The 26,945-nt window shown below is 36.9% G+C and overlaps 1 protein-coding gene across 7 annotated transcripts in view; it reads right to left on the reverse strand.

Annotated features, from left to right (window-relative positions):
• Jupiter (microtubule-associated protein Jupiter) overlaps positions 1-26,945 on the reverse strand; it is a 175,964-nt gene that overhangs the window by 77,937 nt on the left and 71,082 nt on the right. For 2 of the 7 annotated variants that reach the window (XM_069505981.1, XM_034980107.2), the window contains exon 1: positions 19,813-19,999. The exons of 4 other annotated variants lie outside the window; for them this stretch is intronic. In XM_069505981.1, the coding sequence (XP_069362082.1) occupies positions 19,813-19,874 (62 nt within the window). In that variant the 5' untranslated portion in view covers positions 19,875-19,999. Of the gene's footprint in view, positions 1-19,812; positions 20,000-26,945 lie in introns of those variants that run through there. One more of the 7 variants, XM_034980111.2, reaches the window with a different exon arrangement.

The following is a 26,945-nucleotide window of genomic DNA, read 5'->3' on the forward strand; positions in this document are numbered from 1 at the left end:
TCTGAAAAAAGGTCAACACAACAAAGGAAGTTAAGCAACGACAATTGGAAACAATTATACAGTTTTAAAACTACCACATTATTTTCGAGACCTGTGCTCAATCGAATCCAAGTCGATTTGGACTGATGCAATTACGGAACGTTTTTGAAAGAAATTATTCGACATCACGTAATAAAGTCTAATTGGTCTGGCCCTCTTTTTATCGTCACGGTTATTTTTTGTCAAATGGCACGTTTCAGGAAATGCACAATAACATTTTCAAAGCTTACGTAAGTGGCAAAAAGTTACGAATTGATTAAAAAACAAAAGAGAGCGCTATATTTTTCGGTCAGATTTTACTGAACTTACTTATTAGGTATTTTTCTATGACCTACATAATATTATGTCTCCGATATCTTAATTTTAACCCATATGCTCATAGACATGTCATTTAGAAAGAATGTAGAGATGCTTTTACGTCTATTTATAGTAGATGATTTCTCGGATATGTACTCGTAGATAACTATATTATTGTCCTTAAAAAGGATCTATACTACAGATGAAAAATAAAACGTTGTATAATTCTCATTTAAAATTCATTTCGGAATTAATTTCTTTAAAAAATATGTATATGTAAGTAGTAACATAATATGGAGAGTAGGTAATACATCTAATAAAACTTATCACCGCAGATTCCAATGCGTTCCCTTATACGGATAGGAACGTTATTTTCAACGTTCCATATCTTGAGGTGCTACTGTGTACAACACTAGTAGTCGATTAATACCGATAGTTTAGTCCTTTTTAACCGACTTCAAAAAAAGGAGGAGGTTCTCAATTCGTCGGAATTTTTTTTCTAACTACGTACCTACCTTCGCATTCCTACTGATGGTGTGTGTGACATCGATAAAACGCATCGAACTGAGAACCTCCTCCTCTGTGGAAAGTCGGTTAAAAATAAGAGCTCTTATAGACCAGCGACACTTTGTCGACGACAGGGGTCGTCCCCTGCTGCCGTCGTCGCGTTCCGGCACATCCGGAAGAACACTAATGGTCAAGAAAGAGTGGCCATTGACCTACCTACCTACCTACAATCAGATTTGTATAAATTGCGCTTAAGAGTAAATGTATCATTCCATCGTTGCGTCAGCGTTGAAATGAGACTGTGCATTCTAAGAATGAGCTTACACTGGCTCGATATCGACGCGACGTTAATTTCACACCGCATTACAGACAAAAAATAATAATCGTGTCATTTATTCGTCCGTATTTATGTTTTGAGTGCATCAATCTAACTGTAACGGCGATAGTGATGGATATCTGAATAAAGCCTCTCATCAAGCAACCGCGCTACGCCAAAAGATACTTCATCGTCATCATGATTATCACCGGATTACTACAGAGCATAGGTCTCCTCTCAGAATGAAAAGAGTTTTGGCCATAGTCAACCACGCTGGTCAACTGCGGATTGGCAGATTTCATCTTTGAGAACATTATGGAGAACTCTCAGACAAGCCGATGTTTTTTTTCACCGTTAAAGTAAGTGATATTTAATTGCTTAAAACGCACATGGCTACGAAAAGTTAGAGGTGCGTGCCTGGGATTGAAACCCCCGAGCTTCTGAATAGGAGATTGACGTCTTAACCACTAGGCTATCACCACTCAAAAAAGATACTTATCAAAATTAAATAAGATATTTTTACTCCCGCCGGCACTAAGAAGAAATGATGATGCAGATGAAGAGTATAAAGTATGGTGAGAGTTATTTACATGCATCTAATCGAAAGCATCCAAATATTTTTATCTAACTATGGTCTCGATCACTTGTATAAGGTGGCCGGTGGACCTACTGATTCTATAATAATTATGCTTGTACAAGTAGTTGGTACTATAAATAAAGACGTAGCTTGCGCCCGCGCCGGTCACGACCACACTCCAGTCCGTTATTTACTCGGACAAGCCACTTTCGCTGTTGTTCGAAGGATTTTTAATTTTATGCATCCATTTTTTAGGGTTCCGTACCTCAAAAGGTAAAACGGAACCCTTATAGGATCACTTTGTTGTCTGTCTGTCTGTCTGTCTGTCAAGAAACCTACAGGGTACTTCCCGTTGTCCTAGAATCATGAAATTTGGCAGGAAGGTGGGTCTTATAGCTGGCATTAGGGGAAAAATCTGAAAACCGTGAATTTGTGATTACATCACACAAAAAATATTAATTTGCGGTCATAAATTAATAATTAGTGTAACACAAGCGATAACCAGATGGCGCTAGCCAAGGTGTGGATCGCGCTCACTCCCTAGAACTTGCCATGTTGCTACTAGATGACGTTGGCTGTAGGTTGGCCAAAAACGCATTGCGCTAGTGAGATTGACCGGCCTTAGTATAGGATCCCGCCACAGCCAACGGTCGTCAATCCGACTCAATCCTAGAGTTCGCCAGTCTTCGGATTCACCAACGTACAACGTACGAGTACGCTGTGTCTGTGTCGTGCTTCCGACTGCGCTTCCACTGCGTGGGACGTTTGTTCGGGACATGGCTATCGGCTACTCGTACAGCACAGTCGCGCTTCCGGCATTCGCTTCCACCGCGTGGGACGTGTGCACGGGACATGGCTGTCGCGTCGTACACTACTAGTCGCGCTTCCGACCTCTCGCTTCCACTGCGTGGGACGACGCTGTGACACGACTCTTAACTCTTAACGCGAAAATAAACGTGGTGCTGTTACGACGTTGTTTCTCTTGTGCCATCCGGACTCCGTTAACAAACGTGGAGCAGTCCAGCTATCCAACGTGAGGCAAGATCCAGCATCCCAGCTGGAATCTCTTACATTAGTATTTTAAATTTTCGAAGTAAGATAACTATATCAAGTGGGGTATCATATGAAAGTGCTTTACATGTGCATTCTAAAACTGATTTTTATTTATTTTTACGCATCATAGTTTTTTAATTATCGTGCAAAATGTCGAAAAAATACAATTGAATTACGGAACCCTTGTTGCGCGAGCCTGACTCGCACTTGGCCGGTTTTTAATAATATAAATTAGATGATGCCCGTGACTTCATCTGCGTGGATTTAGGTCTGATTTTTTTTATCTATCACTCTCTAAGTCGTGCTATATCCAACCAAAAAATTACATCGACCCGTTGCTTTGTTGCGGCCATTGACTTATTTATTACTTCGTATGGACAGGGTTATTGAACAAACAAAATGGCGACTCATTGGTGCTATAGCACCAATGCAACCTCAGTGACGTCTGGATTTCAAACGGGTCGTTCATTAGTATCTAAGAGGTGGCGCTGATTTATTTGGTTTCTAAACCGTGAAAAATTTTGTTCGCTTGACCATATCTAATCATTTATATCGATGGTTGCGGCGTGATTGAAGGACCAACATGTGTATCGCTATCCTTGTCAAGAGTAAATGATTAAACTGTCCACTTGTGTGAAGTGTCGGGGGTAGTTTTAAATGTGTAAAAATTTAGAAATTACGCCAGGATCCTTCGAGGTTTTGACATTTGCATGAGAAACCCACAAATATACACTATGTGACCCAGTCCAAGTTGGCTGAGTACCGTCCCCAAACATGTTTGGCTAATGTATACAAGGGACATTATAAAAATGAGAAATTCCGACTTTCTATCATACACAAATATTGTTCCTACTAAAATAAGTAGCTAAAGAATTCGGTGACTCGGTGAGGTTTAGGAAATTCGATAGCCACGGCATTTTGTTTGTTTAATGCTTGTTGGTTTTAAATTTCATTGAAAAAACACGCTACTAAGTAGGTACGCCATATGTAACATAACTAATACGAACCTGCTCTATTAACTTTAGTGAAATGAATAATGTCTCAAGAATCGAAATCGAGAAGGACGAGTTTTTGACCTGTAGGGCGATTGTCTAAAACCTGCATCAATCATTATCACAATCTCAATTGTTCTGATTAGCCGAATTTGTGCGATTCTTGTTGCAACAATGCATTGTAGCCAATAGTGAGCGAGCGTTAACCAATCAGAGATGATTGCGATCGTGACATTGTAGCTGTCATTCTCCCGCAATCGCGCAGCAGGTTTCACTGTCAATAAAATTGTTAACATCGAAAATCATTTTGCGTATGAATCAGGTAATCAAATCAAGTACCTAAGGTATTTCTTGCATAACTGTTACTAAACTAGAACATACCTATTACCTAATAATAATATTAAGATGAATCAGGTAATTCTAAAATTTATTTTTTGCATAACTAACCTAGAACATAATTATTATGATGACTCTATCAAATAGTAAATAGCAATATCCATTTGAACAATTTGTTTACGAGCCAATAAGCTATCAAATTACGATTAATTACACACAAATTGAGTCGTTACGATTTCATTAATGAACGCGGATTATCATAACCGGGCGCAGAGAGAACACTCCACTTAACACCTGTTTGATTAATGTATGTGCAATAAATAACACGCATGAGACTTGGATATCATTGGATGGTGGTGCGCTTGAACTGACACAAAATATATTAGGTATACCAACTCATTTATTCCAAAGTTAATCATGGCTTTATGTAGATATTGCTTATAACACTACCTCTACACATCAATCAATCAATCCATACATAAGAAAAATTTGAAAACACGCTTGCTCTACCAAAAACTGAACTAAAAATAATACTTAAATTCACATTATGAAAAAGGCGCTATAAAGCCATATTATGAATTTGTTTTTTTTTTCAAAAAATTATAGCTAACTAGCTGACCCGGCGAACTTCGTACCGCCTATTCTTTGATTTTTTTATTTTTTTCAATACTTACAATTTTTTTAATTTTTCTCTCCTTACCATCCTCATACTTTAAGGAGTATTATAAAAATAGAATTAGCGAAATCGGTTCAGCTGTTCCCGAGATTTGCGATCAGCAACACATTTAGCGATTCATTTTTATATACAGAAAAAAAAGATCTGCTATGGTAGCCTAGTGGTTAGGACGTCCGCCTTCCAATTGGAAGTCGGGGGTTCGATCCCGGGCACGCACCTCTAACTTTTCGGAGTTATGTGCGTTTTTAAGTAATTAAAATATCACTTGCTTTAACGGTGAAGAAAAACATCGTGAGGAAACCTGCATGCCTTGAGACTTGAGAGTTCTCCATAATGTTCTCAAAGGTGTGTGAAGTCTGCCAATCCGCACTTGGCCAGCGTGGTAGACTATGGCCAAAACCCTTCTCACACTGAGAGGAGACCCGTGCTCTGTAGTGAGCCGGCGATGGGTTGATCATGAATTCAAAAGTTTAATTTTGATTTTCCTACAGATATTTCAGTAACACAAAGCAGTCGGTTTTATACACATAAAATAGGAGTTTCAATCACAACATTTATTATTAAAACATCAAAATGCAATAAAAAGTGAAAATAGATGATATTATAAATGTCACATAAAAATGCCGACTTAGATATAATATTAATTTAATATATTTATGGGGCAATCAAATAACGGTATTTTGATTACGTACTTTCAATTTTTATTTCCCTTGACTGACAAAATATTTGGACAGAATTGATTTTAGTTTCAATCCATCAAACGCCAATCCGCCATCGACATATAAATTAGTACAGTCGGCTCTTTCACTGCCTTGAATGGAAAACACTTTTGAACAGTATGAATTTAAATGTAAATGCATTATTATTTATGCAAGCGATATAACAATTCTATCGACTATATAGACGTTCAGAGACATGAAAGTTTATGTAAGTTGAAAGTGATGGCTTTTTTAGTAAATTGAATTAGAGGTATTTACGTAAGTGGAAATCATGTACTTACATTTACTGATTTAAATAGATTGCAACCACATTCTAAACAAGTAGAGAGTTGTAATGTAAATCAAGCTGTTATACATTCTATGGTATATTATACCAGGGTGAATTAGAGTGAGGGAACGCTCGGTTTGATCCTGAATCGACGATACGTCAAATATTAGGCTATGGTGACGTAAAATCAAAGAAAAATAGGGCCACTTTAGGGTTACCTGCGTCACATGTACCTACTTACTAACATTTGACGCCTGCCAGTGACGTCGAAGCAGCGAAGTTTTGTTAGAAGTTCCCTAACTGTCGTGAACTATGACTATAGGTACCTGTATAAAATAGGTTGGGTATTTTGTTTTCTCAAATTTCGAACCCCTATTTTACCCCCTTAGGGCTTGAATTTTTAAAAATCCTTTCTTAACGGATGTCTACGTCATAACTGCTATCTGCATGCCAAATTTCAGCCCGATCCGATCCGTCCAGTAGTTTGGGTGCGTTGATAGATCAGTCAGGTAGTCAGTCACCTTTTCGTTTTATATATTTAGACTTTACGATAAAATTTTAGCTAGCCTAGTTATACCATGTGATTCTGTAAACACCCAAATAGGTATACAATAAAATAATTTTCAGACTATTATAATAATCCATACTTAATATTATAAATGCGAAAGTGTATCTCTCTCTGTTAGCTTTTCACGGCCCAACAGTTGAAATTTGGTACAGAATTAGCTTACATCCCGGGGAAAGACATAGGCTAGCTTAGACATTTTACCCCGGAAAATTAAAGAGTTCCCACGGGATTTAAATAAATCTAAATCCACGCAGACGAAGTCGCGAAGTCTAGTAATGAATAATACAGACTAGATCCATCGAAATAATGACTAGAACGTAACAGCAAACACCATTTAACGACTACTTAAAACGCTATAATAGAAAAGGCTTTATTAAATGAAACAGTACATGAATGCAATTTCCACCTCTCACGCATAAATGGCGAATGCGATGCATCACCACAGATGCTGTGTTATCAATCAAATATAACCGATTACTGGCATCCGTTCCATGCGACTTGCGAGTGCGACGAGAGTAACTTAGTAGGTACCTAAGTGCATTTCTTGCGTTCATTTGAGTGTATCACGATTAACACATTTCATTGAAATAGTTCCGGGACAATTTTTTTAGGAAAGCAAAATAAATTTTTGAAATCTAATGTTAGTATTTATTTATTTTATTTTTTATTTGTACCAAACACATTTACATAAAGAGAAAAAGAGAGTAAAAGTGGACAGGGAAGCACTTATCTCTATGAGAGACCTCTACCAGTGACCCTTGTTTTTATTTAATTTTCAACCCAACCCACTCCTTATCAGATCATTCAAAATTATGAAGTTCAACATTGACTATTCCTGCTCCTTATTTCCAAAACTACCGAGTCCAAAATTTTGAAAGAAGTAAATAAAGAAAATAGTTCTTTACTTACAAATTACAGGAAAGTCTATAAGAAGTCTAGTAATATAACATAGTACCTTAACCTTAAACATTGTGCGTAGGGCGTAGGTACATACATACCTTAATACCTACCAATCCAAGGAGCGGATTCCGTACCACGAATACTTAGGTAGGTATGTCATCATCATGGTCAACCCAACCCAACCCGGCTCACTGCAGAGTACGGGTCTCCTCTCAAAGCGAAAAAGGTATTGGCCATAGTCTACCACGCTGGCCAAGTGCGGAAGTGTGGCCATACTTCACACACCTTTGAGACCATATAGAGAAATCTCAGGCATGCAGATTTCCTTACGATGTTTTCCTTCACCGTTAAATCAAGTGATATATTTTTTTATAATAATATTTTATTTTAAATTTAGAATATAATTTTAATTACTTAAAACGCATATTATAAAAAAAAAAGATTCCGACGAATTGAGAACCTCCTCCTTTTTTTGAAGTCGGTTAATAACTCCGAAAAGTAAGAGGTGGGTACCCGGGATCGAAACCCCGATCTCCGGTTTGGAGGTGGACGTCCAAACCACTAGGCTATCACAGCTTACATTCACTTCACATACATAGTTGTAAGCAATATGATTGACGAGATAAAGAATTCGGCTTGCCAAAGCGTAAAAGGCGCGTAACCCGAACGTATAATTACAACGACAATTAGACATTGTAATGACAGTTGTATTTCAGTCCCTGCTCGGCGCGTGCGCTCTAACGGCGCGCGATAATCGCACAGATAAAAACAGAATACGTACTTACATCATTGAGTAAAATTAACCGTGGAGGAGCATACCTCGTGCAACATATCTTTCACTGTTGTTACATTGCTGTAAGAACTATGTCATATCATAGAGATAGCTATATTAACTAAATATTTAAAAGAAAAGGTGACTGATGTGTGAACGCACAGCTCAAACTACTGGATGGATCAGGGTGAAATCTGGCATACAGATAGCTATTATGACGTAGATATTCGTTAAGAATGTATTTTTAAAAATTTAATTTAATTTAATTTTGTGTAGTCCACGCGGACGAAGTCGCGGGCATAAGCTGGTTGATGAATAGAGTACAGGTAGAGAAACAGGTCGAGATGGCAATCGGGATGGGAACGCACCGCACACCCGCACAGATCCGAGCGCGAGTGCGAGCGCCATGCGGGGCGACCCTCGCATCATACCCCGATTGCAATCTCGACCTGTCGCGAACTTTCACCGTCAATTTACTGAATCTCAAAAGGCACGACTAGACTGGTGACCATTGATTGATACACGAGTCAACGTTGAGGAAATTGTAAGTAAAATCAAAGTAGCTCTATAGATCTCAACCTAATTGCAATAATACAAGCAAAAATTAAGAATTCTAAGAAGCCATGCGTATATTATTAGTAAATAGCTTAAAACTTGAAAGTCCTTCGAATGCAATGTGGCTCTAGTTAAAGACACAACTCTCTGACTTAGGTACACAGATAAAAAGCCAGTGCATAGATAATAAAAACGCGCATAACGGATCTCGATGCGCTTCGCTCGTCATCGTGAACGCGGTTGCTGTTTTCTTTTACTGCAACCGACAACTTGGAAGATTTATAAGCACACCTGCAGGAATTTTCACTAAATTTATTCCCACAAATTATTGATAGGTATATCGGTAAAACATACCATGTAACATAACATGTTCAACGCATAGACGACACAAGAGCCCTGAAAAGTTGTTGGACAGCAAACTAGTGGGCCATAGAGGCCGAGGGAGACCTAGAGGTTGGCAGATAGATGGAGTGGAGAAGGACATGAGGGTTTTAGGGGTTCGGAGCTGGAAGAAAGCTGCTTCTGACCAGCCCCAATGCTATGTCGGTTACATCTGGTTCTCCTACGGATCTCCTCATTTGATCACGTAGAGAAACTCCGAGCATAGCTCTCTCCATCGTCCGCTGAGTGAGTTAAAATATTTGCACACTAATTTAGTCGAATATCGGCTGTTAAAATTTTTTGAACGTGAACTTATTTGAAATATTATTTTAATAGCCAATAGTCATAAAATATTCTATAGTTTTACATAATATGCAACATGATGTTTATGGGTACAGATCTGTTTTTAGACAGTAAAAGTAACATCGATATTCTTCAGTCGTCACAATAAACGCGTTTGCTTACCTACACTATACCTGACTTCCCCGAAGATTGATATCATTCGTTTGTTGCCTTTACAGCGTTCTTATCTCTAAAAGTATATTTGAAGTCATAATAAAAGTACCCATACTTCCTTCACACCATCTTAACTTTTTCTTCACTTTGATGTTTCCAAGTTCAAGCGAATTTCTATTTTTTTTTTTACTTACTCAAATATTCTTTACATAACACATTTTTTTTATTCCTATTTAAAGGTGTTTCACTTTGAATTTCATGATAACACTCTTCTATCTTGAAATATTGTATAGAATAGATATAGTTTCTATCCATAGTCTGAATCTAATAATCTAATCTAGTAATCTTTAGTTACTTGAACTATAGGTACTATAAAGACTTTTCTATTATTTTCGTTGGTCGTCTTATTAGATTCTACAATAATATAGTCAGCGTCTAAGTTTTTACGAGGAACAGTCGGCGTTAAGGGTCGTTTAAACAAAGCACGTTTATGTGATTGATGTAATGAAAGCTTGTTTGTAGCCGGATTTAGTGTGGGAATCATTCGTGTTGTCGGATCGACTACGAAATCTATTGTATGGTATACTTTAATGTTTTATGTCTCATTAACTATTTAGAAGAAGAAAATGCCTTATTCCATATGCTAGAAATATAATGTAAAGAAATGTTGGTTTGATAGTTTATAACAAATAAAGTTTAAGTACAAGAAATAGTTAAAGATCTAAAGAGATACAGAGGCATATTTTTATCCTATGAAATCAAAGAATCTCCACAGGATTTTTTAAAACATAATCTACTATGGGCATCATCTAGTAAGAAATATAAATATCGCCACGCAAAGGCGGCCTTACTGCTGGCTACTACATCTAGTAGGATTCTCTAGGCAAGCGCGCTCCAACTTAGACCTCATCATTGCTCTGTTTCTCAGGCATGCCGCATGATTGTCATCAAGAGCAAGCCTATCTCACAAATCACAATAAAAAAGGTAATCCCTAAAAGGCAATATTTTCTGAAAAGACTTGTTATAGAGCGGGATTCTATTAATTTTATTCATCCTTAGATATGAATGGTACTCGTATTATCGAGATCTAATAAATCTCTTGTGCATGAATAAAAATTTCCTTAAGGCACAATTTTGTTATACCGAATGTTTTCATAATTACGGCATTAACCAAACGGCAGAAACAAGCCCTCAAGGTCATCTATCATTCTATTTTAATAATTACTCTGTCAGTCACAAAGCCCTTAATTCATTTTTCTTTATAACTAATAAGTCACGTTTAAAAATTTTGTTATTTTTCCTGAGGCTAAGCTCATTAGTCTATGCTTATTTCTTATATGTTCTCTTTCGTGTTCTGGTACCTCTATGGGTACGATGAACATCACAATGTCTTCACCTAAGTGTCCTAAGTGATCTTTATTATTATTTTCTAGTAAGTAGAGTGCTGAAACTGGTTACCTTCGTCATCATGGTTCTTAACTTGTGACAATGGACTTTACTCTACTTATCCACTTATAATCGCGTGGCGGAGTTATATTATCTGAGTCTCTAAAGAACATTTGTTAAATCTTAGGATTATTAAATTTGACAAATTTCTTAGTGACAAAATGTGCGCGGAAAAGGCTTTTCAGTTAGCAGCCCCCTAGCCCAAGGTAGAGCTATAGTTAATTACTTATTGGATTGAATATCTACATGTGGATATTGCTTTTTAGACAGAGCTAAACAGGTTCTTGCCGGGTCTTCTCAGAATCTGTTTTCCAATTCGGTTGCAGAGTCCTGACATAAATCAAGTGACACAAGTTGTTGTAGTAGGTATATGAAATAAATACATTATGTCAATACCTTTCATATATAATTCAATTTTTATTCCCATCTCAAGCTTTTACGTACCAAGTAAAGTGGAACACTATAGGCAGAGAGTCTACCACTTTTTGTAACAACCTTTCGAATGAAAATAAAATTGGTTTGTACATAGCCAAGTGATTTCGGTGGAACCGACAAATTGTTCTGAAACGGTCAAAATAAATCGTTGAAAAATACCAGTTTATTCCTTTGCATGATTTTATATCAGCCATAAATTCCAAAACCGAATCCGCTTATGTAATTTTGCAGATGTGCCTTTCTGTCTACTGACTGCGAATTGTCATGGAATTATGTACTGCGGCATGGCATCTTCGTGTATTTGTTTCGCACGCGAACAGCGACCTTGCTATTTAGGGAGGTTTCTGTATAATAAATTCTCCGTTGAGCTTAAAATGAAACGACGTTTTTGTGGATAATTTTGGCGTAGATATCATAGCTATTTAGTGACGATAAAATCTTTAAATATTCGCGAATTTCATTTTGATCTTGAAAAACTAAAGAGTTCCCCGGGATTTTTAAATACCTAAATCCACGCAGACGAAGTCGCGGGCATCGTCTAGTTGTGGCCTAAAAGAGTAACAAAAAACATCCATTCTTACTTTCTTATAAAATGTAATAAATAGGGAGGTAAACTAGGTACATAAAGAATGCATGCTCGAGGTGTTTACGTGAAACTGCTAATTCCACTGTGGTACCACTTAAAGAACACAGATCGGAAGTGTTCGCGTCTGAAAGCGGCATGGCGTGAAAGTTGTTGAACATTTCAAACATTTAACGACACTCTTTGAAATGTCTCACTTATTTAGCTAGTTATTTGCACGCGACAACACTTGCAGACAAAACATTATTTATGTTAATATGTACATAGGTATTATTAGGATTTCTGTGGATACAACACTTTAGCTTTAAGCTTTTGTAACTCGATACTTTTATGTTGATTTATAGTTTCGCTTTTACCACACAACACTAACCCCCCGTTCCCGTTGTCGTTTGTCGGGCCCGGATTAAAATCGGACGTTCCAGTGGCAGAGCATTTTACATGAAGCTATTCACAATTTCGGAAACCGATTTTGTGTAAAAACAAACGGCACCGACAAATGGGAACGGGGGTTAATGATACTATGATGTTTGTTAGCTATCTCTACTATTAGGTGTCGTCCAAATACAACGTAAATGCGCGATCATCGCAATTCGCAAGTTCGCGCGAATTTTACTTGTACGAACGCGCGATCAAACATATTGATCTCGAATAGGTGTCCTAATAATTGACATTCGCGCGATGATCGGGTATACACGTTATATTAGGACGACGACGCCCTACTACTACTATATTCTTCATCCATATAATATCAACCGTACGTTCCAGATCAAAGTTGTAAAAAGATAAAAAATCGATTGATCACAAGCTTGGCTATATTTATAGGCAATTTACGCGGATATCGGCGATTAAAGGTGACCATAATAATAGCGGGTGATAAAGATTGACATCTATATTCTAAACAACTTATAGCCCAGGAGCCTACAGAACAAATTGCTCAACTGTCAGAACAGAAGAAACTAGTTTACAATATAAGCACTAGCTGACTCGTTCCCATATTTCAAGACTAAGTGGTTCTCTTAGGGCTTACCCCCAGCCTTGGGTACTTAGATATAGGAACATCCTCCTATATACACTCTTAATAATGGTGGAAACTAAAATAAAATACATTTAGCGCTTTTTAAACGAGATTTCTAATAAACAAATGCAAAAATTATAATATTATACACGTGATTTTTTTAATGTTTGGATTTATCTCAAAGGAATAGGTATGCTTTATTTTCGATATCAAGAAACAAATCAATCAATACTTATCAATCAATACTTATAATAAAACTGTAACAGGTCAAATTCTGTACATTGAAGATATTTTGAAAATTTTTTTTCGAGGGCACTCTATAATCGATACTGAACCCAAAACTGTAATTTTTTTCATTTTTGTCTGTCTGTCTGTCTATCCTGTCTGTCTGTCTGTCTGTCTGTCTGTCTGTCTGTCTGTCTGTCTGTCTGTATCACGGCCGCGCATCACGCTGAAACTACTGAATGGATTCCAATGAAACTTGGTACGATTTGAGGTCATACTATGAGGAAGAATATAGGATACTTTTTATCCCGAAATTCAGCATGGTTCCCGTAGGAGAGGGGATGAAAGTTAAAATGTATACTGAGTTGTAATTCATTAACGCGTAGTCCGATTTCATTCATTCTTTTTTTGTTAGAAAGGGGATATTTTAAAGATTGTTCCGTAAATATTTCAAGGTCATCGGTTTTTAACCGTTTGTCAAAAAGGAGGTGGTTCTTTTTTCTACATCGATTTTTTCGAGGTTTCTGGACCGATTTGCAAATAATTTTTTTTAAATCAACAAAAAAGTTTTCGTGGTGGTCACATAAAAATTCTGGATTCAACTCCTTAATCCTGATGCTGCAGGGTTACTGCCCGCCTGAGTTATCAAGATTCAGGAAGTGTTCATAGTGAATTCATATTGTAGGTACCAAGCAACGACTTTATTCTCAGACTTCAAGTCCCAACTCCTCAACCCTGAGGATGTAGGGTACAGCACTCCTAAACTATAATGTTTCAGGAACTGCGGATGATGCAAAATTAATTTAGTTACCAAGCATAGGCTACATCTTTGAACTTCGGATCCTAACTCCTCAATCCTGATGCTGCAAAGTACTAAAGTCCTAAATCGTGGGGATTTTAGAATTTCTGATAGTGAATTGATATTTTAGGTATCAAGCAACGGCTTCACGATGACACTCCCAGTCCGAAATACTCCACCCGAGCGAAGCCGGGGCGGGTCAGCTAGTTATAACATATATTTACTTTTAGAAATTAAAATCAGAAACGATTCGACTGTGTTGATTACTTAATAAACAACATTAAGAATTATAAAAATCAGGGTCAAAAAAGTTCTAAGCAATTTAATGGGTTAATTCTGATGGAAACTACGATTATAAAATAAGTTCAAGGTTTTTTTAAGAACCATTTCTAGTAGATATATTATTATGCAACAATTATACCCCATGTTTTTTTTCAGTTTGAATTTGTCTCAAAATAATAATTAGCAGCCTTTTGTTTTAATTTTATAGACTATCGCTTGGCTGCAATCAGACTGGTGGCAAGTGATGATTATGACGGAACGCGCTTGCCTAGAAGATGCCTATTCACAGCAACCAGCTATAATGTTGATATCAAGAAAGAAATTACATACACTAGAGAAATAATTTTGAATTACTATTGAGGACTTACTCAAGGTGGGCTCTATCTATATATTTATCTACAAACTCATTTAATTAACCGTCAAATCTCTCACCATCCTATCACCATTAACGGGAACAACATAGTAACTTCGTCACTATAAACTGCCCGTATTATACGACGCGACGTCTTCTAGTTACAAGATAAAGGAGGTTTTATGGTGTTTTGTACACATAAAGCTGTGTCCACATTTGAGTCATTTTTGTATAGCTATCGTAAATCCGTTGTGAATGCCCGATGTATATTTATTATTACGGAAACTAGAAATGCCTACTAACATTTACATTCATATTTTCACTAGTCAATCTAATCTAGGTAATCGGTAGACTAAAATGTAGAGGAAAGTACTGAAAGTAGTAATTTAAGGCAGTCAAGATTCATGGCTGTGTTCAGACGTCCTTAGCGTGAGACCTTTGGTGTTCCAACGGCCTATATATATCAGCATATCTAACGTTTTGATCGTGGTTACATAAATGACCCTGTTGTTACATATTAAGCAGCAGTTGTATACAGGGGTGCTATTTTGAGAGCATTCAATGGAGCGAAAATTATACTCAAAGGTCCGTTATCCATCAAAGAGCGCGAAATTGTGTTAAGCAGACCAATCAGATCATTGATAGATGACGTGAAACAATTATCACGTCATCTTTAGCGTTTAAACGATTACCATGAGGAAAACCGGAGGCTTGTTAACGGTAAAGTGACAGCTACAGTGTGACGATCGCAATCATATCTGATACATTGAAGTTTTCTCACTATTGGCTACAATGCATTGTTGGAACAAAAATATCATAAATTCAAGCAATCACAACAATTACAATTAAATTCATTTTTTTTTCTATCAACCGACGCTAAGTACATACAGCTCGTTGCCGTTGGTTTAAAATTTAAATGCTCACCTTACAGACTGCTGTTACATTAACACCCTATATAAATGACCCCGTTGTTTCATATCAAGCAGCAAATTTCAGTCGCGTATCTACTATTTACTCGCATCGAGCCGAGGACAAGTTTGAAGCCTAATGGACCGTGAAATCTAGTATTTTACAGTCCATTAAACTCTAATGAGGGCTCTTCACTGACATCAAATCAAATGACGGAAAACTTCTAGCAAAACCTACTAAGAGTTAAGCGAAATGGGATCACAAAGGCGAAATGTATGGAAAAGTGTGGGCCGCCTGAGCGCAAATTTATTGCACGCTTTTTATAAATATTTATATTCAAAATTCTATGTGCTCTGTCACCATAATATAATACCGTAATCCCTTAGTGTATTAAATGTTGACCGTAAATACTAAATTTTATTGAAATTAGTTTTATATCAATCGAATAAAACTGGTTTTTCTCCTAATGGTCGTGTTAAAAATGCGTAATTTGGGGAAACTTCGCGATTTTTTTGTATCGAGCCAAATTGTGCCAATTGTGTTTTGGCTCTCGTAATTCACTAAAGAATATCTTTAATTTTTATATTATTACAAAACAAATAAACAAATTTGTAGTTTTTGAGGCCAAAACTTGATTCTTTGAACATCCAAAATGTATCTTTTGGGACGCATATCGCCTAAATTATATTAGGTGGGAATTAATTGAGCAGAAAGTGCTGCCTTTTACTTTCAAGCCTTTTTTCACATGCCTGTCCGCTGCTCTACTTTAAAGCTCTATATTCATGTGAAATAGGTTTTAGAATTTAAGTCCGTTTTTGTAAATAATATACATTACTAAGGTTTCTTTTCTTTGATTTTTTTTTTGTACTTACAACTGAATAAAATAAAGATGTTATTGGCATATGAAAAAGTAAAGTAGAATTTAAAAAAAAAAACATAATATGACGTAGGTAGTTGTAGGATTTCGCAGCCTTAAATAAGAGTTTTTTTTAATAAAGCTTTAATACCTACTACTTTTTCATGATTTTCATTTTTCAGCTAACGATTATGAATGCGAATAAGTTTATTTTAATTTAATTATTTATTTATAACGTGAATATATAACTAAATATTTTGTGACTATTTCAAGCGTCTACCTGTTGCCATATCAATATAGAGCAAAAACGAGCAAAAAAATCACGTTTATTGTGTGGGAGCCAGCCAACTTAAATACTTATTTTATTCTGTTTTTTAGTGTTTGTTGTTACAGCGGCAACAAAAATACATCATCTGTGAAAATTTCAACTATCCTACTATCACGGTTCACGACATACAGCCTGGTGACAGACGAACAGACGTACGGACAGCGGAGTCTTAGTAATAGGGTCCCGTTTTACCCTTTTGGTACGGAACCCTAAAAGTATAAGCAGTACCAAATAGAAAAAATGTATTTGTGTGAATCCCGTCGGGCGTAGTGCGTCTGTCTGCTCGCCCTAAGTAATCACGGCACTTGATATGCTAATATACCTCGGCGGCACGCGACTCTAAAGGCCGTTTCAGATATACCGCGTTTTACCAATTCACAAAATATTATATATTTAAAAAAAATGTATTTGGAATAAACTAATACTTGAAAATGCAGTAGAAGAAACTTGGTGGTAGATCAAAAGGCTACCTACCTATTACCTTTCTATAGGCTAATACCTATTGCCAATTATTAATCAAATTGATTGCAAAGTTTTTACAGACTAGATAAAAAGCTAACAGACTGACAAGATTTGATACGGGATCATTCAATTCAAGGTGCGAATAGACAAAATCTAAGTAGTAAATAACATCAAAACTTTTAGGCTAAATAGTTTGAGTAGGTAGTTCAAAAATGTTGTATTGTCACGGAGCGAATTCTGTGTGCAATGTTTCATAACAATTGGTTCAGTTGAAGTAACTAACTCAAAAATCCAGTGCAAGATTTGAAACGAACAAGGTATACGAAAGAAACTAGGTGATTAAGACAGATTAAAACACCTATTTAACACCAACTACCTATTAATCCTACCTTATTAAAACTGTGATAGTTTAATTTAAAAAAAAATACTTCTCAGTAAAATAAAAATCAGGACAACGAAAGTGAAGAAAAAATTTGTATAGGTATTTCGATCTTGTAAATTTTCATATTATTGTAACTTGTTCTGCGAACAATTCTTGCGAAATATATGGAATATATGAAATATATAATGGTAATATATGGAAAATTCGAATCTATAACTACTCACTCCTTACAGATGTAGACTACTAAGTACCTACTTTAAACTTCAGGGTAAAAACGCTACAAGTCTGAAATCCTTTATTTTCCAGCCCCTAGATAACATAAAGCAAGAACATAAATGAAGTCTTATGATTCCTTAGATATTTTCGGATTGTTAAAGTATACAAAAAGGAATGTTTTCTTTATTTATTGCTACAGACGTCTTTAATGTACCTAGTTACTTAATAGAACACTGAAGTGAAAAACTGTTTAAAACTTTTACAAGTATAGAAAATCTTAACTCAGGAAAATCCAAATAAGAGTCCATTTGAAAAAGATTCATATAAAAGCATTTGTGCGTGAGCTATAAATACTCATATCTACTAACATTTTACTGTTGTAAAAATGTTGGTATGAGTATTTACACCATTACACCATTTCGCATGACGGTTTATGGGTTTTGCATCATTCACATTCCTACCAAATTGATAAAGTTTTGGTCATGCCCAATAAACAATTCAATAACCTACTGAGCCCTTGGGAAACTTTTATTGTTAATATTTTATTACTTCTTTGCCAATTATTAGGTATCAATGCATGGTAGCCTAGTAGTCAGATCGTGTAGATCTATACGAAGCGCTCGCGGGTTCAAATTCTTCTAAGTCAATCTTTCGAAAAACTCTTCTACCCACTATACCTACCTACTTAAGTACCTACTCAATTATTTACTTGTTGTGAAGGGCTGCTCCTATTAATAGAATTGTAATACCCTATAACAATATGTTCCGAAAAGCTATTCTAGACATATTTCAACACTAGCTTATGCTCGCGACTTCGTCCGCGTGGACTACACAAATTTCAAACCCCTATTTCACCACCTTAGGGTTGAATTTTCAAAAATTCTTAGCGGATGCCTACGTTATAATAGCTATCTGCGTGCCGAATTTCAGCCCGATCCGTCCAGTAGTTTGAGCTGTGCGTTGATAGATCAGTCAGTCAGTCAGTCAGTCAGGTTTGGTATAACAATAAATAAATAAATAATAAAGATTTATAAAAAAAGAAAACATTGTATGAATAATCACTTTCTTTATAAAAGTAAGAGCAATAAACTAAATAATCAGATAAATATCATGTTAAGTCATAAATCATAATCGTGCTGTAAGTTGTAACGCTTTCAGGTATTTTCTAGAGCTTTCATGTTCGCCGTCTGAACCTGAAATCACGAAACAGCGCTAACGGGCTAACCGGTGACCTCCGCATTACATTGACCTACAGTTCAATACACTTTACACCTATACGTTTTTTTATTCACAAAAGACAATGAAAATTAATATATTTTAATGAATTATTCAAAAAGTAACGTAAATATCGTTAATTATAATAATTACACTTGATTCGACGAAACGACGTAAAGTTTGTATTAAAAAATTGTAATTTTGTAAAAAGGTATATTTTTCTTGGTAATTATTAAATTAGCATTTTCTTCACACACTGACATAGAAATTGAATATTACCTAGTGATTCAAATACCTACCTATATTCTTTTGTTATAAAAAATGTGAAATATAAAAGTCACGCAAAAAAACTTCTTCTTTTTGGTAAAACCTTTTAGAGAGAGCCAGCGCGTGCCAGAACTTACTTGTTTTATAAAAGCTGAAAGTTTATCTGCGTATTGTCCCCTACACTGGGAGGAACGTTTGTTTGGATCATGGTGGCTTTGGGAGCCGCTGGCTCTTAAGCCATTTTTTCACTACCTATCCTATTCGTTCATTTTTTTTTCTAAATTACTTTATTAAATCTACCACTGTCATGAAAAAGCATAAATGAATTTAATTACATTTATCAAAAAATAGAGTAAATTAATTTATGGGTAGAGTTCAAAGACCTAAAAACTATAGTTAGAGTTCGACTGAATTTGACCGCATTTCTATAATCTAATCTAATTTAAGTTCAAACATTAAAATATGCTGAAATTATTTTTATATTATATTCAAAGTTACGACAATTATTTACAATTGTTCAGCAATAAAACAGAAACGATCACTCAAACCTCGTCCACAACAAAGATCCCGCACTGAAAATCACAGCATCCGCGCATCTGAAAAATCGACCGTCACTTGAAAACTCACCTGTTCTTTCCATGACCGATCTTGTAGAGCTCGACGTGCTTGAACTGAGCGTAGGTTGCCATTGTGATGTTTAATTTAAAAAACAACGATTTTTTTTCAAACACTGAAATGCGGACACTGCGCGATTTCGCCGGAAAAAGTACGTGCTAACACAACGACGGTTGTCAGCTGACTGAGCGCGCGCCGATTGAACCCTCGCTTTAAGTTTGAGTCGATGCTTTCCACCCTCCGCCCGCGCGTGAAAAGTGAACCTCGCGCATGCGCTTCCGCACCTCTTGTTTTCCTTTTTTTTCAACAACCGGCACCTGGCCCTTCCTGTTCGTGACATCTGTCCTACAGATGACTTGTGTCAACAGATAGGGATACAGCTTCGTAAGTGTCCGATGACGGATATTAAGCGGATACCTATGATCGCTATTGACAAATAACACAAAAAAAAGTTCCCTTGTCAATTAGCTTAAAATATACTTACATAGACTAGATGATGCCAGCGGCTTCGCACGTGTCTAATTGATACGTAAGCTAACTCTGTAGGTACCTACCTATCAAAATCGGTTAAACTGTTGAGCCGTGAAAAACTATCAGACAGACAGACACAATAACGCATTTTTAATATTAGTATGGAAGTATGGATTACGATGGATTATTGAAGGCCTGTGAAATATCTGACTTCTTTATTTTAAAGGCTTTTTACGAACAATTAGAATTCCTTTTGCATTTAAAGAGAATTAGTTACTTCATTATTATTAAAAATTGCACCTAATAGTTATTATTATTAATATATAATTTGTTAAAATTTTAGCTTATAATAGTTCTTGTACACTAGTCCGGTCCAAATCCGAGGAAATAATCTTTTAGCTATTTCACCATTTCGTACCGTAATTTCTTAAACTCTGTTAAGACAAGTGCGCAACGACCCTTATCCCTAAAAAATTATAGTAATGTAGAACTAGAAAAGCGCTGCATATCAATCTATAAGTCAGTTCAATCCATCACGTCACTCTTCGAGAAATCTCTTGATTAGAGCGTGTTACGACGAAAGCTTACCTCGCGACGCTTTTATCCATAACGATTGAATACCAAAGACTAAAGGAAAATGATAGAGTATAATAATAAAAAATAAAAAACTACATCGTGGCACGTTAACAACATAGTTCAGAGCTCTGCGTTCTGCGTTTACTACTAAGCAATCTAGGAAACATGTATATCTTTATTTATTCATGTATCAATAACTTGAAACTAAAACAAATACAATGAAAAAGACGTAGGACAACTTACTCTATCTATTGGAGAAGATTTCTTCCAGCAGCCGTTAAGTGAGAAAACATATTAATTACTTACGAGTAAGTAGTTAGTTACTTATTTTGTAACGTGTAGGTATATATATCACAGAGATAAATGTGAAATGAACTCGGAGCTATGGAAGGGTTTACAGTTCTAAAGTCTGCTACTAAACAAGGGGGCTAGTAAAAAATGCTAGGAAGATAAAGAGACCAAAGTCAGTGCCTGAGAAATATCAGGAAAAGAGACAAAAGAGTAGGCGTTAGGATATGAAATAGGTACGGAAAAGTCAACAAAAGAAAACGGATGACTTTGCACATGTTGAGAAACGACTTCACTTCGATGAACACGTTTGTTCAGCAGGAGTCTTCCTGTTTTTCTCGTAGTCTGTATTGAAAACATAGCTTTAATCGATACATTGAAAGGCCAGTAATTAAGCATGCTAATCCGACTTGCTCAGAGCGTATAATCAACTACTGTTTAACGAACACTCGTTGCGATTCGATACGGTGCTGCCATCGCGAGTCGTGTCCACCGGCTGTCCATTAATCTTGAGTATCGTTTAAAAAAGGTAATAGCCTAGTGATTAAGATGTTGGTCTCCTATTCGAGAGGTCTAGGGCTCAATCCCGGGCACGCACCTCTTACTTTTTAAAGCTATGTGAATTTTAGCTTTTTTAAGCAATTAAATATCACTTACTTTAACGGTGAAGGAAAACATTGTGAGGACACTGCATGTCTGAGACGTGTCCACAATATTTTCAAAGGTGTGCGAAGTTGGCCGTAATCCGCACTTGGCCAACGTGGTGGACTATTCACCCGGAGAAGAGACCCACCCGGAGTGTTCAGTAGTGAGCTGACGATGAGTTAATGATGATGATGAAAATGGATTCTACGAGTAGATACGCCTATGAGACGGGAGTAATTGAAAGTCACAAAGCTTTTCTTTTTCGCAAAGGAGCTTTCTGAAATAACTTCCTCTTACACTGAATTAATCGATTTTACTCTCTACACTAAATCTATGTATCCACGACTTTACCCACGTGGAATTAGATATGTTATTAATTTTCGTGGGAACTGTGATTTTCCAGGACAAAAATTAGCCTATTTTTCCATCCCCGAGATGCAAGCTATCTCTGTACCAAATGACAAAGGATGGGCCGTGGAAAGCTAGCAGACAGAAGACACACTTTCGTATTTATAATATTAGTATGAGTATACTTTTTTAGTAGGTACGGATAAAAGTAAGTACGGAAGTATCGTAAATAACAATGGAAAGTATTAATGGATTAGGATAAATCCTAAGCACTGTTTATTAATAGAGCTATTTGAGCGTGCCTTCAGCGGGAATGCTAATCTGGCTCTCGCTCGAGGCGTATAATCGACTACTGTTCGATGAATGGCCGATGCCTGCAATCCGATACGTTACTACCGCGGCGTCGCGCGTCGATCCGACGTTGATTAATGCGTTCTCGAGTGTTATCTAATTCCTATGATCTCAGGTATTAAGATACAATTCAATTGATTACTCGGATTCACGTGAGAAAGAAGAGAGTCATAATTTATTAATACTTAGACCGGATATGGAGCTGTGGTGACCCATATAAGGAGCGGTTAAACTAAGATCATACTGTCAGAGTGAACTAGAGTGGGAAAACTCTAGGTTTGATCCTGAATCGACGATATTATGTCAAATATGCGTGACGTGAAATCAAACAAAAAATAGGCTATTCATAGCATGCCCGACTCATCAACGACCAGCCGTGTCAGCCAGCAAACTCTTAGACCTAGGAAGCTGAAAAATAAGTAACTGCAGACTGCAGACACATTGCTCTCGCAGCTTACATAGAGTAAACTAGAGTGTCCTAGGAAACTCTCGGTTTGATCTTGAATCAACGATGTCTCAAATATGAGGCTATGGTGACAAATCAAAGAAAAATAGTGCTACCGTAGGGCTATCTAGCGTCAAATATACTAACATTTGACGCCTGCCAGTGACGTCGTATCCTCGACGTTTTGTTAGAAGTTCCCATAATTCATGAAGTCTACGCTACGTCAATTCGACACAACGTCATACGTCATACGGTTTTAGTGGATATTCTGGCGATTCCAGTTAGTCCCACATACACAATCGAAAACAACGCCTACTCTGCTTCCTTGCGGGATGTATAACTGAATTTACCATCGAGAAAAAAACTTAGAAAGCGTCTCCATTTGAGCCGTGCATCGAAGTTACTCCTCAACACGGCTGCCCCTAGTCAACACGAAGGCAAGAATAAGAACATACCTACCAACTATCGTAATGTAAACAGTAAAAATAAACCAGTGCAGCGATAAAGGACTCACGCACGAATGTAAAACCTGCATTGAAAGAGACGAGCGATTCTCGAAAGTTAATGTCTTCAGCCGGCCCCAACAGCACAATTGAAAACATTAATTCTTCACAAACGTTAGTTCGAAGAAATGCACTAGGTCAATTCGTTATTAGGATTCCGTACCTAAGTTCTTAATGGATAAGCATAATTTTGAAGGTATATTTGTGTACGACTGTGCCCTGGGTCGAGCATACGCATATTTCCAAAAGAAGCACTATCCTCTGCTATCGAGGAGTTGTAGCATGGATTTGTACGAATTATCTTACACCCTTCTGCGTGGAAAGTAAAGAGTCGCGCGCTTGAGTCTCGTCTGGGGACACAACTATAGTCAGTTCCTCGGCCGGGGCCCGGGCGTTGCCTGGCCCCTGCATATGATCACACTCTTGTCTGTTCATATTATGACAAGGCTTATTTTATTCAGAAATCTTTTTAAAGTGGAAAATATCGAATACAAGGTAATATAAGACACAAAATAAAGTGATGATCATTGGAAATAGACCGTTCACTGAAAATAGAAAATACGCTCAATCTAAACATCCCACTCATGGATAAATCAAAACCTAGTGAAAGGGAACTGGAAAACTAATGCGCCTATAATAATTAATCACTATCCATAATTATGAATGAAAAAGTGGGTTTGTTTGTTGGTTTGTCCTTTAATCACGTCACAAAGGAGCAACCAATCGATGTGATTTTTCGTATGGGTATAATAAATAATTAAAGACCTGGAGAGAGAGACTGACATTGGCTACTTTTTTTCTGGAAAATCCAAGAATTCCTTCGGGGAGCTTAAAAACCTAAATCCACGTGAACGAAGTAGCAAGCATCAGCTAGTTCAGTAATAGAAGTAGCTCAGCGAGTTTAACTCTTTGTATTACAGCTCTTTTAGGAGCCGCTTTGGAGTCGCTGCCATCACTCGTACCTACTTTGCTCAGTGATGATACGGAACCGTCTATCACGCGAGTCCGCCTCGCACTTAAGCGTCTTTTCTTTTTCTCAGACCATTCTTAAAAGAGTTACGCTCTTTACTGTGGTATTCGGGCTTAAATCACCGCGAGTCCATTAACTGGTGAACCGTAAACATTGGACTAATGTTTCTGCAGAAACACACGACTCAATTTCACGCCGCAAATCGCGACGTCCCGTTGATTCGCACGACCCGTGCTATCAGTTTCGTAGGAAATTGATTTACTCCGATATTTTTTATATTAAAACGGTAAAGAAAACTTTTACTTAATCTTTTCTTTTCTATAATTTTATATTTCTTTCTTTGGAATTTTATCATTCCTAAATTTCTGGTCTGGTCTGGTGGGAGGCTTCGGCCGTGGCTAGTTACCACTCTACCGGCAAAGCCGTGCCGCCTAGCGATTTAGTGTTCCGGTACAATGGCGTATAGAGACCAAGGGGTGTAGGTTTAAAGAAACTGCCATTATGCTTCCAGGTTAGCCCCCTTCCATCTTAGACTGCATCATCACTTACTACCAGGTGAGATTGCAGTGAAGGGCTAACTTGTGCCTGAATAAAAATAAAAATAAATTATAACGCTTTTATTCGCTTGTAATATTTTTATCACAAGTGTATTTTACTACAAAAAAAATTAACAACAAACTATTTATTACTTAAAAGCATTTATTCGGTTCAAAATTTAACATTGCCAAATAAATAATTAAATGTACTAATTAATAACCATTAGTTATCTAAATACAAAAACAAAATCGCAGCTCCGTTTGTATGTTTCGATTATAACTTCTAACATCTTGGTGTATTTCTATGGAGTTTTCACCATGATTAGAGCATTTCACGAAGAAGGTTTACATGTATTTCAAATATTTGAAAAGAGCAACCGCCGAGTTTCTTGCTGGTTCTTCTCGGCAGGAAAGGCATTCCGAACCAGTAGATGCATCCGACTATTCGTAAGCACTTGTAAAAGTTTATACGAATAAAAAAAGATTTTCATTTTCATTTTCATTTTTCACATATTTTAGTATACTGAATAGATAAGAGCCCGCTGCCCACCCATGTGAAATCGGGGCGAGTATAGTCATTCATAAACTGTTTTTTAAATTAACTCATGATAGCTGCCATATTCGAAACGAAATGTGTCAGGTGTCTACATTCACTCCGAACATCATCTATATAAAAGACATGACCACCAACACAAAGCCATTGTCCGCCACTATTAATTACTCTCTCCCCGTACGCCAGAAGATGATGTACCTACATCAATTTCGCACCCATTGTAAATCAATCAATATCCCATATGTTTCCCATCTCGCCTCCGTGTAACCGCCATCCATCTTCCGAAGCGGCGCGCGTCAAACAATCGAGGGCTTCCCTGTTTCAACACTTGCCCATTACACAATGCACTATGCACGATTTGTACAACTAAATATTATAGAGCTCGCACACTAGATGTAAACAGTATGAACCGCATATAACGAACGGAATGTTTCTCAACAACATTCATAGATTTCGTTTCGAGTATCGGAACACTACAGTCAAGGTAAAACGATGCCGAGATCGTACTAAGGGTAAGTGTCAAAATATTTCGATCGGGGTGCACATAATATGGCCTGCGTAACTAGTATGTGAGCGCCAAGGACTATTTATTTGTTTTTGTGTTTGTGATGTACCTAGTTGAAAAAAGGAAAACTACAATCATTTTCAAAAGTATGGGTAGGTATATCCTGGTTAGAAATGCCAGGAGGTGACAAGCGAACTCCGGTTTCGATGGTACCCAGAAGAGATTTAGAAATTATAAAGTTCCACATCTCAAATTGCCCTTGCCGAAACCGAACCCAGATTTAGCCGACTTCATCGACTTATTAGTCTGCAGCGCTCGCCACTGTGCCTAGGAGGTCGTAAAACATACTGAAAATTAAAAAATAGCTTTTCAATCGGCGCGTGCGTCACAGCTATAATCTGCGATCAGCTTTTAACTCAACACACGTTGAATTTTGACTTAAATTTAACCAATTTTGAGCTTTATACCTTTGATAATAAACATTGTAATTGGTATTTTGTTTATATGTAATCACCGGCGCACGCACCGCAGTTGACTGGGTTCACAAAATATATCTGAAACGTATCAACAACCTCGGTCGCTTTCACGGAAATAATTGTTTACATCTTGCATCCTGCGCATAGATAGAGCTCATTGCACTCTGTAGCGTGCTGTTGATGGAACAATTACTACACATATCTGTTTGAATAGTAATAACTAGGTAGAGGAAAACACTTCGAGACTTCAAGATCTAACATTATCTCCGCTTCTCAGTGACTTCTATATAGGCATACATAGAAGTCGTTGGCGCTTCTATTATTAATATCTAAGAATGATGGAAACAAGAAGTATTTTACTTAGTATAGTGAAGTAGTCTGTTTTTCTCCGAGATGCAAGCTCTGATGATACCCACAATTTTATTTACTTGAATTTAGGTTCTTTAAAAGTGTCCTGGGAATTCTTTGATTTTCCGGA

The sequence above is a fragment of the Maniola hyperantus genome, chromosome 21 (assembly GCF_902806685.2).
Source record: "Maniola hyperantus chromosome 21, iAphHyp1.2, whole genome shotgun sequence".
Classification (NCBI taxonomy): domain Eukaryota; kingdom Metazoa; phylum Arthropoda; class Insecta; order Lepidoptera; family Nymphalidae; genus Maniola; species Maniola hyperantus.